General features: G+C 26.7%; 2 protein-coding genes across 2 annotated transcripts in view; one reads left to right on the top strand and one right to left on the bottom strand.

Annotated features, from left to right (window-relative positions):
- Positions 1 to 9,310, bottom strand: part of Bili (FERM domain-containing protein 8 Bili) — a 33,479-nt gene extending 24,169 nt beyond the window's left edge. The window contains exons 1-6 of the mRNA XM_016070375.4: positions 8,885 to 9,310; positions 8,705 to 8,774; positions 8,423 to 8,624; positions 4,423 to 4,620; positions 3,825 to 4,001; positions 3,173 to 3,274 (exon numbers count right to left, since the gene is read on the bottom strand). Coding sequence (XP_015925861.1) covers positions 3,173 to 3,274; positions 3,825 to 4,001; positions 4,423 to 4,620; positions 8,423 to 8,549 — 604 coding nt within the window. The 5' untranslated portion in view covers positions 8,550 to 8,624; positions 8,705 to 8,774; positions 8,885 to 9,310. The remainder of the gene's footprint in view (positions 1 to 3,172; positions 3,275 to 3,824; positions 4,002 to 4,422; positions 4,621 to 8,422; positions 8,625 to 8,704; positions 8,775 to 8,884) is intronic.
- A 204-nt stretch (positions 9,311 to 9,514) lies between these two features.
- On the top strand, positions 9,515 to 12,936 carry LOC122269915 (uncharacterized). The gene has a single exon (XM_043045262.3). The coding sequence runs from the start codon at positions 9,754 to 9,756 to the stop codon at positions 11,440 to 11,442; it is 1,689 nt and encodes a 562-aa protein (XP_042901196.1). The 5' UTR covers positions 9,515 to 9,753; the 3' UTR covers positions 11,443 to 12,936.
- The last annotated feature ends 629 nt before the right edge of the window (positions 12,937 to 13,565 follow it).

The raw sequence follows: 13,565 nt of genomic DNA on the forward strand, positions 1-13,565 counted from the left end.
TGTAACTTATTATTCAATATTATTTGAAACTTTGATATTTATTTTATTTTAATTAAGAGCCTCAGCTCTAAGCTAAAGTTACAATTCTGACTTGTTTTAGAGATAACAAGAAAATTTTTGCTTAACTTTTAGAATATGAAAGGTAATAGTTGCATGCCAAATTTAATTGCAGTGTTATGTTGATTGCATTTAAGCAGTTTAGAATAGTTACATAAAGGTTATCTTTAACACATAATTGTCAAATTTACAATCTTTCAAAAAATGAAATGTTTGTAAAGTTAAATAGATAAATTGGTTGGAACTACAATGGTTATAAAAACTATAGTTCATTGTTTAGCAATAAATAAGATCATTGGTTCCCAACATATTTTGACCTATTCTCTTTTTTCACTATTGCTAGAAGTTCATTCATCTGTTTCCAAAACTCAAAACATCTCTCAGGTTCAGATTATTTCTTAACATGGCTTCAAGAATTAAACAACAAATGCACAAAAAATATTTTGATGTACACCAATAATTGTTAAGTTCCCAAACGAATTATTTAAACAAAATAATTGAAAAATATTTAAATTCTTAGGAAAAAATTATTATTACAGGTGATATTAATCACTTTTTATTCAACAAAACACCTGTGAATTTTAATTTGTTATTTCTTGAATGCATGGAGTTAACAATGTAGGTCACTTGCAATATTCAATCTATTTCCTTGAGATATTCTAATTTGCAACAGAGTTGAAAAGCCTAACACACGATTAATTGTTACAATTGGAAACAATGTACTGACAGAATATTATTTTTTTTCTATTTCTTGGATGCATGGAGAAGTTTTGGAAAGGTTCAACACAAGTCACTTTTAATGTCTAAGTTGTCTTTACTCTTTTAGTTGTCTGTATGTGTAACAAAGATGAGTCAACATAAATGGTAAAAATATTTTTTAAAAGCACTTCCTCCACTCTAAGATAAGACTCAGTGACTGATTTCTTTTAAAAAATGTCTTTAGCAAGGAAATTAAATTTCAGTTCAAGAAGTTCCACTTTTTAAACAGGCAAATTAAGTAAATTTTGTATTAAATCTAACTCTTTATGAGAGATCCTTCTCCTGTTAGGAACCTTTGTTTAAGATTAAGTAAAGTTTGCAATTTATTTAAGATTTTTTCAGGCTGGATGTTCTTTTTTATACTACAATTAGTTTTTTCATTTGCAATGCTTTTTTAAGTGTAGCAAATAATTCTACGAGTGAAGCAAGTTTTATAAATGAAAATGTGCAAATATAAGCTATTTTTTCAATAAAAAAAAATCACATAAAAATTTAATATTTAATAAAAACACAACAAATTATTTTTAATTAAAACAGAAAAATATTACCATTGATTTTATTCAGTTTCTAGGCACAGCCAGCAAAAAGAAAAAATTCCTTTACTCTGAATAACTTTTGATCTGATCACCAGCTTTTTAAGTGTTTAAGATATAAGAAATTCTAGGCATAAAAAAATGGGAGGTAGAAATCTGATAACTATTATTCCCTTCTAACGATTAAGAATGACTTTTAGTGAATGAAAATCATTAGATCAAACTTATATTAAGAGATAAATCATGTTCTCAGTTAAATCATGCTTAGATCAAGTTTTTTTTTTCTCATTTCATTGTATAAGATGTGTGTTATAATACAAGGCAAAGTAACACAACATTAAAAAAACTTTGATAGAAAGCAAAAATTAAGAAACTATGTTGAAAAATTATGTGTAATTGAAAAAATTTTATATTGTTTTTATAGAGTATGAAAGAGTAAATAATTTGATTTTATACTGATAAATGGCAGTAGTTATTCTTAGATAAAGTTGAATATGATATTTTTTAAGGATTGTATATGATGAGATTAGAACAGTCCAGCTGGTCAAAGTTATCAATTTGTATTATGTGGGTATATGTGAAATAAGTGTGGCATCTTTAGATAGTTAATTAACCCACTGACGGTTCTGCACGTAATAAGTCGCATTTTAGCCTGCAGTTTTCTCAGCAGAGCAAAACCGGTTTTCCCATGTTAATGGATAGAGGAACTGTGTGTAGGTGGGAAACATTCTCCCAATTTTGCCCATTTCCTTAACCGCCAGTGGGTTAATGGCATGCTTTACCCCAACTAAAACTAACACAAACCCTTTTCTTCCCAAGCAAAGTGATGTATTAGTTTTTAAAGAATGATTTGTTTTAATTGAAATGATTTTTGTCTATTTATGACAATAAGAAATTCTTAAAAGCTCATTAAATACTTTTTAAAATAAGTCTTGGATGAAAAAAACTTTCTTTAAAATTTTCAAAATTTTAAATTACTTTAATTAAATTGATAACACAACTTGATAATACAACTTTTGCAGAAAAAGATAACCTCGAATTTTATTTTAAGATAAGTTACATTTAAACTTTTTAAAGCCCTTATTATTCAAAAATATTTCTTATTTTTGATGAGAAAATTTTTTTATAATCATAATTCTACACTACTACTTATAGAGTTTTAACAGCAAATATATGCAAACAAATAATCAAGTTGCTAACTTGCATTTGGACATCAGTACATTAGATGAAAACTATAAGAGCAATGAAAGAGCATATGATGCAAGATATCTGAAACATAGGTATTACATAACCATAGCACCATAGGTATTACATAAGAGGAGATGGCACTACCACACTGGAAGCTTTATCACATGCTTCAATTCCAAATTTAACTTCTTATTAAATTCTTCCACATTTTTGAGTTACTTCACATTCTCATTTAGTGCTCTTTATTCATATCTCTACCTTTTAATTAGTCTGAAAAAGGCTAATACTTTCATTTCAATTATGAGGAAACGTTTAATATCCCTGGCAATGCAAAACAAATTTATAACCATTCAAGAATTGGAAAAACATCTTTCTACTTCAATATTTAGTTTATGCTTAAAATCAGAACTACAGTTAATAAATAACTAGAAGAAATTAATACTAACCATTAGAATAAATTTATACCCATTGTCTATTAATAAAATTTAACATTATCAATAGATTTTAAAATATATTTTACTAATAAAATCATAAATAGAATCAATAAAAAAAAAATTGCACAAGAATGTAAATTAAAAAAAAAAAGTTTACTTGGAGCAAAAAACAAAGAAACTAAAATATAAAAAGAACTGAACCTTTATCAAGGTGTTTAGTGGTAGCAGATGTATACTTCAAAAGCAGGGTCATCCATTGTTGTCGTGTGTGATACGGTCTTTGGAAACTTGTTAGCTGTAATTCTTACAAATAAAAAACAATAATGTTACCAGGAATAATCAGCATATTATAATTAGTAATTATTGTTAAACTTTTGAATTGAAGATTTTAAAAATTAAAATCTTCAATTCAATATGTTAGGTTTCTTATCTTCAATATAGCAAAAGACTCTGAAGCAAGAGGGTGCACTTGTACATTGCCCGAAATCAAAAATTAAACTTTTACAATTAGTACTAGTTGTGTTTTTAATATGCTATATTAAATTTACTCAGATTTATAAAATAAATAAAAAAGTTTCATTTCTTAATTTAAAGTTTATTTTTTTTACATCAATTAACTTACTTTTGACTTAAATTTTCAAAAATTAACCTTCACTGAATATTTTACTTAATCTGGACTTGATTGACCTTAACCTAAATATAACTTAAAAACAGCTATTACTTTTAACTCTATGATAATCATTTTATAAAATTGTATAAAACAATTCCTGTGTACCAAAAATTTTATTAACTTTACTAATTATTCGAATGGTTCGTGTAAATTTATGAAAATATTTTATTTAATATAAATTACCAAGCATAGGAGAAACAAGCCAAAGGGAGAATACATCTCTAGCACTTGTAGGTAGAGAAAGATCTTGATCATCTTGTAATATCAATTCCATAAGTTCTTGTACAGTTGCTTGAGATGGATTTTCACATTCAACACACAGCACAACTTTATTCATTAATAAAACGCATATGTCTTCTTCTATGTAAGAGAAAAATAATATGATTTTATTAGAAGCAATAAATTTTAAAGAGTAAAAAATAAAAACTTATTTATCTAATATTATAAAAGTGTTACTGTAAATTCAAAAATGTGTTTCAAAGGATAATGATTTTAAAAGTTTAATTTAAAATCAATTTTTCAGAAATTTAGGAAAAATTCCTCATTAAATTAAAGCTGAATTTTAAATGGAATTTATTTTTTTATATCAACCAACCATTCCTCTAAAATTTTTCATTAAGCCTAACATTTCATTACTTTAGAACTCATTACAGTAAATCAGTTTGTTGGCCATTTATCAGTTTATGCATTCAGTAAAAATTTTGTTATGAATAAAACTAAACTGGCACACTAAATTTTTGCATGTATTTCACCCAATCAAAGAAAACATTTTTAAATTTACTTTTTGTTTGTTTTTGAGATCTTTGTGCAGTTTCTCGATGCCATTCAGTAGAAGTATTTGGCAGATAGCATGTCTGCGATGGCTGTGAAGGTAGAGGATGACGTGGAATATATTCTGGATGTATAGTTCTGTAACCAACTTGATATGAACGAGGTAGTTCCCATTCTTGCACTCTATCATCACTAATTTGCAAAGGAGCTAAAATTTAACAAAAGAAATCAAATGCAGTGCAGCTTTTTTGTAGAAATTATTCTAGACAAAGGAAAATAATAGTGACAGCAATAAGAATGTCACAGATCTTTCAATACATAGGATTCAGTTTGTATGCACAAACACAAGGGCGATTCTTATCAAATGCGACAACTTTCAGTATATGCAGCAAAAATCCTACTATAAATTGGTAATTTTTTTTAAAACTTCAGTTAAGGCCATAATTAATAGCTTTTTAAGATGATTTTACACTAATTTTAAAAATTATATGCAAATAAAAATATATGTTGGGTTCTAAATGTCATTTTCCTGACATTTTACAAAGAATACTTTAAATAATTACTTGTTTTAAAACTCCCTTTACATTTTTTGCGTTAAATTTTTTACATCTAAACTGATATTAGCATTTTTAGTGTATTTGCACAAGAAATGACTTAAAAAATATTTCATAAATAAAAATTTTCTGTTAATAATTTACATATCACAAGAAAATATGTCATTTTTCCTGGCCACTTATTTTCATTTCTCTATAACCTACATAAATGGTGCTAGTGGTAATTTTTTTGTCTAAGTATATGATTGGTAAGCCATTTCGTTATAACATATCTTCCAGTGGGCACACAGAAGACAGTTACAGAGAAAAACCCATTTAAAGAGATCATAACATATATAACAAAATCTAAACTAAATCATAACATAACAAAACTAAACAAACATCAAAACTAACATCATAACAAACTAAATCATAACATAAAATATATTATTCAGTCTGAGCTTCTTTAGAAAAAAAAACATTAACAACATAAATATAAATTTCATTCCTAAAAGTAGAAGAAAATAGAAGTAAACAGCTACAAAATTTCAAGTGTCATTATCCTGGCTATTGGCATTATCAGATAAAATTTATTAGATCACCTATACTGTTATTTTATCTATACATTTCTCTATAAATACACACACATATACATATTTAAGGTTTTCTGCGAAATAATGTTTTTTTATAGCCATATATGCTTTTGTCAAGTAAAACAAAAGGATCCTGGTCTTTTGATCTAAGAATATTTTAAACTAGTTTAAAATTGGACCTTTCTAATGAATATAATTTAGATATTCTCAAAAGATAAACAAAAATTCATATTTTTTGACTTTCTCTTGAAAAATAACAAATGGTCTACTATGGAAAATAACATATAGTTATATGGTCTACTGTCCTAAAAGAAATTATTGGATTATTAGCTAAAGGTAACCATAGTAACATTTACCTAAACTAATAGAGAAAGATTATTTTCTTCTCAGGTTCTTTAGTCAGTCTACTCAATCAAATGCGAGAGAGAGAGAGAACAAATTTCAGTTTTTTTTCCTGCCATCAAAATAAATTCTTAATTAAAATGTTCTCTTAATTAAAATAATCTGCAGAATGAGGATAAATAAATTCTTAAGTTTTCAGCCATACTGTATGATATGTTTGTATCATATTTTATAAAAGCATTTAAATTCAAACCACATTATCTAATATTAACAGCTAATTTTTTTTTAAAGATTTCCACTTTAAATCTTTACCAATATAAAATTTAACCCTTGTTAGCAGCTAATTGTTTAAGGATTTTCAATTAAAAATTGCCAAATTATAAGCTTTTAATTTTTCAGCAAGAAGTCAGAAATCAATCAACTCCAATACTTGCCATCAACTTGCTGCTTTTGCAAAAATTTGCACACTACTGAGATTTGTGAAATGATCAGAAAAGAACTGCAATTCTAGAGTAGGCGAGCATAATGCAAAGCCCTTTAAATGTATAAATGATGAAAGATGCATGTGATGATAAAAATGGTATTCTTTTAACATATGACAAAAATAATAAATATATATGCTTTTAAACCAAAATTCAATCCAAATTTTAAAATTAACATTCAGTACATAGTTCGGAAAAATTCAAACATCTTAACCCTAAATACTGCTTCTAAAATGTAAATAATAAATATATATGCTTCTAAATCAAAATTCAATACAAAATTTAAAACTAACATTCAGTACATAGTTAGGAAAAATGTAAACATTTTGATGCATCTTGACCCTAAATACTACTTTAAAATAAATTTTTAGAATAATTAAACATTACATTTGTAACTAGACAAAACAAATATTTTTTCTACACCACTAGTCAACCACTTGTTTCCCAAACTACTAGTCAATGCATTCACTCAAAAATTTGATAAGCTATCTCCAAGAAAAATTAATCAACTAAATTTTAGACCCTAATTTTCAACTAACATACCACATCAGTGGCTGATAAAATATTGTGACCGATGCACTTTTTCATATTCAGAATCTTTTTACACAAAATCATTAAAATTATTCTGATATTCAAACAAAGGATCCTTATTTTCCGATACTTATTTTTAAAGTTAGCATAAACATAAAATGTAGAAGTAAATTTCACTAGCAACTAATGACATATATTAATTATATCATTCAAAATAGGCTTAGTTTTTAATGTCTGAGTCTTTTATATATCATATTACTACTCAGTAAATGAAATGTATACAGTTTTCATTTATTCTATTATCTTATTATTTAATTGTCATGACACTTAAACAGTGTTGACACTTACTGAACATTTTGAATCAGCTATGAATAGAAAAATCTTCTCTAATATTTAAATTTTAGAAAGATTTTTCAAAATAAGTAACTAAGTTAGTAGCCCTGTGGCAGAATTTTTTCGGGATTTCTGTGACAAACTTTGTTAGCACTAATATTTTGCTTTCAGATACTTTTAATTATATCAATTACTAATTTAAAGTAACAGAAACGTTGTGTTTAGAGAAGAAAGTAAAGAATAAAAATGTATAAAAATTTTTCATTGTAAAAATAATATTTTTTTAATTCTAATATTATATGCGATTTTCTCGCATTTTGCAGGTGGAGAAAATTAACTAATTATTTCCTTTTTCGAATTTTGTAACTCAAGACACAAATTAAAATTCGTAAATAAATTAAACGATAGTAAATTAAAATTCGTAGATAAATTAAAATTCATACATAAATTAAAAATCGTAAAATGGCAGCAACTGTCAAAATAAAAATCACGAATCTTTAAAAAAGAGATCCTCAAATAAGTGTATGTAAAATATGGATTTCTTTAAATGAAAAAAAAGGAAAGAAAGAACATCATTTCTACAGTTAACTATCTTTTAAACTTTCGCAATTTCTGAATTTTTTATTTTAGATTAATATTTTGAAATTCTAGCTGAAGAAAGTCATTAAAGATTTTTTTTTTAAAAAAAAATCTCAATTGAGATTAGAAAAATCACGATTATTTCCTTCCTCTCTGAAGCGCAAAAAAGACATCTTCTAAAAAAAATTTTGCAGAAAAAAAAACTTTTTTCAAGAAATTATGCAGAAAGGAAAACCAAAAATTTCCCCTTCCCAAATGAAAAATCTTTCTGCAAAAACTATGTAATGTTCTGCTACAATGTTGCTGTGCTGCCGCAATTCTGTCACGAGGGTTAGTAGTTAAATAAATAAAGATTTTCATACATCCAAAAGTTTTTTTTCTTAAAAGTTTTAAAGGTATCAGTTCTTAAATAAATTGAAGATTTACTAAAAACCTCTCATAATAGAAACACACACATAATATTAACACATACATAATCTTAAGAAAATCAAGCTTGAACATAAATTGTGGAAAAGCTCTGTGCCTTTTAGCATTGCAATTAAAAGATAAGTAATGTAAAATACAAAGTGTAAATATATGTGCAAAATATAAGTAATGTAAAATAAAGTATTCTTTACCTGTAGATGATGAGTGAGGAGAATAATGGAATGAATGTGGTGAATAATCATACCCAGTTTCACATCTCATGACTGGACGATTACGAGTACGAGTTCCAGCATCAAAGTATCTTAAGTCATTTTCCATTTGAAAAACATTAAAATGTTGATTGCCTGCGAGGATTTATTGTAGTTTTATCTTTTAAGGTAAAGATCATATTTTCTATAACAAAAAAAAATTTCATTACATTAATAATAAAAATACATTCTAAAATTAAATTAATCAATATCTTCAATACTTACAGTTTTATTATTTAAAGGTAGCGGGAAGAACCAAACATGAGCATTTATCATCATATTAAAAAAAAAAAATCTAAAATATAAAAATTCATAATTACAGGTAGAACCCGATAAGCTTAACTAATAGTAAATATAATCAACTTTCAGCAAAATGATTAATTTTTTAATGCTATTTTGACTTACCTATGATCGTATAACTTATTCGAGATAGTGTCTGTAGTGAGTAGCTAATAAATTTTCTAGATCTTATTAAATATTTTATGCAATGAAAACGTTAGAATTATATACATTTTGTTTCGTTTTTCGTTACTTGATGACATGTATTCAGATAATAAATAATTTTACACGGTTGGTTTAAGATTAAGTTAAGTTTTACAAAGAAAATACAATACTATAAAAATTAAATACTTAAATAATTTAGAAAATAAACACTTATAAAAAAATAAAAGCATGGAAAAACGAAGTTCATTAAGTCACAGTCACCCTTTTATAATAGTATTTTTTAATATATACCAATCAGGCAAAAATTGCCGATGTATTTACAAAATTCCCAAACAAAAACTAGATTATCCAAACAAACGATAGTTGTTGCCAAAGATATATTTTTACAAGAAATAAGTGCATTACAATTTGGAGGCCAACGTGGCCAAGAGACTAAAGTCTCAGGTATTTTCCAGTTCAAAAGATGTTATAAATATTTTTTTCGCTGATCATACAGCTGTATTTAATTTTTAAAATTTCCAATGTCACAACAATCAATGTAACATTTTAATTTTTTATACCTGTTGTTTGACATGGCAGCATGTCAAACATTGAATACTAAACATGCAGTAGAGCTGGAGCTACAAACTTTGCATCTTTTCATAAACATAATTTCAGAAAAAAGGGGGATTTTTGAAGCATTATTTAGTAACACGCAGTATTGAGTTTAAAAAAAAAAATTCTGTGAAAGTGTTGCATACAGTAATAGTTATTTCGTAATAAAATCTTTATTTATTTCATATTTGTTTTTAAAATGTAACTGGCTACTAAAAACCCGCCAGCAACATACAATGTCGAAGATTTGTTTATTTATTTTGGTTGTCTTATGTAGTGATGTTTTAGCGCTCATTGAAGATGATTATTCGAATATTAAAACATCTGGCAGCAAAATGAAAGCTAAAATTGGCGATATCGAGCGTGAAAAAAGAAAAGAAATTGTTAAGAATTATTTGGAAACGTTACCTAAAACACAAAATGATTGGGTTGACCCTTACGATATGTCATTACCATCACAAGAGTCAAAAGACATGGACAATGAATACAAGCCTGTATTTAGTGATATAAGCGGTGAAGTTATTGGCTTAAATGCCATGTCAAAAGATAATACTGAGATTGTCATTAAAGATTCTGGCAAGCTTTTTCATAATCCTAAACATCAATTATGCGTTCTTGATAGCATATATATTTCTCGATGGTTGAAAATGTTGATTTTAAAAATTGAAACTGACTCTTTCTTTAAACCCAGTGCACTTGTCATTCCCCTTAATTCAGATTCCCTATCTGAACTTAAAACAATATCAACTAAAACTTTAAATATCGGAGAACTTGATGAGCTTGTTTCTAATTTGATATCTAAAACAACTGTGACTAGTAAAGAAACATATGACTGGGCAAATTTTTCATATGATTTTGGATACGGATTATTAGTATTATTGGGTACTGGTTTATTTGCTTATTTGTTTTATATTCTTTTTATCCTCAGACCTATTTGGACTATATTTTGGTGTATCATTTTTATTTGTATATTTTGGCATTGGATGCATTTGTATCAAAAGAAAGTTGCATATAAACATGCTCAATTAGCATCAATGACGATCCCTTCTGAGTGTAGAAAAAATGATTTCAGTTTTCTTGAATCCATTCAAGAATATTTTAAAAGTTTTTTCAGAGTTAGCGATTGCACAAAGTACTATGAGGCACTTATGGTGGATCCAATTTGGGAAGTTAGTTTTTCAGTTGCATTCTCTGAAGCATTGTCCGCAGCTCTCTTTCAGCCTATGTATTCCGGATCAAAAGCATTAAACGCTTCAGCAAAACAGTTGCTTGATGGTTTATCTCTTTCAAGCACTATAATACTTTTAGGGTTTTTATTTTTATTGATTTTAATGTTTTTTGGTTATCGTATAAAGTTACCATTTTTTATGGGTGCAATAGAACCTGGTTATACTCAGCGAAATTATGTTGAAGATGTAAAACCTACTAGAACTATTAGTGCATTGGGTGGTTTCATACAGAAATCTAAGGAAATTATTGATAGAGAAGATCGTAAAACTTCGGGCTTGTTTAAAAATAAATCTTATAAAGATTGTAGTTGCGACTCCCCGAATCGAATCAAATGTAATGAAAATGTTACTTCAAAATATGGCTCTGAAGAAGATTGTCTCTGTGCTTCTCAGTTAACTTGTAAAGACTGTAAAAGAACACCAATAGAATATCATCCTGATCAAGTGTCGAAAGTTGGAGAAGAACTAAAGAGTTGTACATTTTGTAAAAAGCATGTTGCAAATGATAATTCTCCTTGTAGAAGAAACAATTCGTGTTTTGGAAGTGACAAATGTTATAATTTATCTAAAATTAGTGGCCCAACTGAGTTAGCTGATGTTGATCAGGACAAAATTGTAGAAAACGCTTGTTCTGCCTGTGAATCTAATCAGTTGAAACCAAATATTTGCTGTGGAATGTCTGAACAAAATACATGAAGTTTTAATGGTACTTTTTTCTTCCCTTTGCTAATATTTGTAAAGTGTTTTAATATTTTTGCATATTTTAATTTTATTATATTTTCTTTGTATATCAACTTAAAAAAAATATTTTTGCCAAACATTTTAATTGTTTTATAATTGCTGATTCATGGTGCGTAGCATTTTTAAAAAGAGCTTAAATGTACCTATTTGCGATTTTTGTTCTCTAAAAACCCTTAAAGGCGCATTTCTTATAGGGAGTTTTTAAAAGATGTTTAATAAGATTTCTTAATATAGAATTATCGAAAATAAGATTTCTTTCTTTACAATGTTGATTTTTACTACGTATTATGTATAAGCGCGGTTTTCATATTGTTCTATTAAATGTCTTCACAATTCATTCAAACACTGCATTTAGGCATACTTGTCACTCTGTAGTGTATGAAAGTGCCAATCATTGTACATGTTTGATGAAATACTTCTGGGTCCGCATGTGCGTCTACTGAGCTGGGTTTGGTGAGATTCTTGCACTCTCAAGGGCAACTCTGCTGCATTTTGCAACATATTCTCAATTTCAGGCTTCATTTTCCACCCACTGAAAATCTCTCGATCTTTTTTTATGTTGGCTAATATAATCAAGAAAAAAGTTCTTTATCAGAAACTAGTTATTTTGTCATGATCATGTAAAGTCTTTGAAAATTATATTGCATTTTGTTAATGTATGTAATGCTTTAAAATATTTTTAGTGCTTAAAAAGTGCTTATTTTTTGTTGAAAGATTCAGCTACGCACCCTGTGATGAGAATATGTTTGTATTTATCAGTTTATTTTTTATGAACTGACTAAGTGCAAAAGCTTATTTTAATGAAGATTTTAATGTTAATCATTTATATAAATACAGTACAGAACCCGTTATCCGGAAATCAGAAAACCGGAAAACCGGAATGAAATTCGATAAATTTTCCCGCCATTTTTTTAAAGAATATTTTTTTTCCTCATAATATTTTAGGATTTTTCTTTCTTTTTTGAAAGATGTTTACCTTACCATTATTTTGGAAATAATCATTAGTGTATTACTTCATCGTTTTTTCTTCTTTTTATGATTATTTCCAAAATTTTTTTTTTTTAGTTGGGTTTAACAATAAAAAAAACTGCTTTTTGCAGCGATTCAGAAAACCGGAAAAATCAGTTATCCGGAATAGCGATGGTCCCGATCGTTCCGGATAATCGGTACCTTACTGTAGTTATGTAGTGGCTGATAAAAATTTTATGTTTGCTTCAATGAAGAAGCATTTTCTGAAATGAGTTTTCCTCTTTTTAAAAAAAAGCCAATATATCTTGATTGTTAAAAAGTTGAAAAACATTTTCATTGTCTTTTTTGGAAGTTATTTTTTGTTCATAAAATTTTGTATATTTAAAAATATTCTTCATGTATTGCATAGAGACTTGTTCCATTCTTATATCTTCATTATCTCGTTTAAAATAAAGTGAATAACTGTTTAAAAATATTCAATAATGCTTTGATTCTATCCTTTTAATTGCATTTACAGACTAATTCTTACGGAAAAAACTCAGGATTTTTTAAAAAGAAATAATCGCATCACAGAGGTGCTCATGATTTCTATTAGGTTTTTTTTTGAATAGATAGGTGGTAAATGATAGAGAGGAATAAATTGTAAAATAATTTTTATATGTACTTAATAAGATGGAATTCTAATAGATCATATCCAGAAAAAATATGAATTATTAATTTTCTTAAAATGAATTGTTCATCTCTAATTTTTGACTATTGACATTTTTAAGAAAAGTTTGTATATATTATAAAGGTACACTGTTTTAAAAAATTTTACTTAAATGATTCTAAGTAAAACTATATATTTTATTTAATATGATGTCTAGAACTGAGAAAATTCAATATTTTAATTTTGGTAATTTTTTCACCAATTTTCTTTCTTTTATCAATTTTTTTTTCATTTTTATTATATTTTCTTATTACCTAAAACTGAAAATGTCAGTTATTTTTTTATGAAAATTTTATTATTGTTTGCATTTATAGTTAATATACTTAAAATGAATAGTTTTCTGATTTTTGTCAGGATGAGGTTTCAGGAAAATACTTGTATATTTTATTAAAATTTTGAT

The sequence above is a fragment of the Parasteatoda tepidariorum genome, chromosome 12 (genome assembly GCF_982258835.1).
Source record: "Parasteatoda tepidariorum strain Cologne lab strain chromosome 12, Ptep-v5.0, whole genome shotgun sequence".
Taxonomy (NCBI): Eukaryota; Metazoa; Arthropoda; class Arachnida; order Araneae; family Theridiidae; genus Parasteatoda; species Parasteatoda tepidariorum.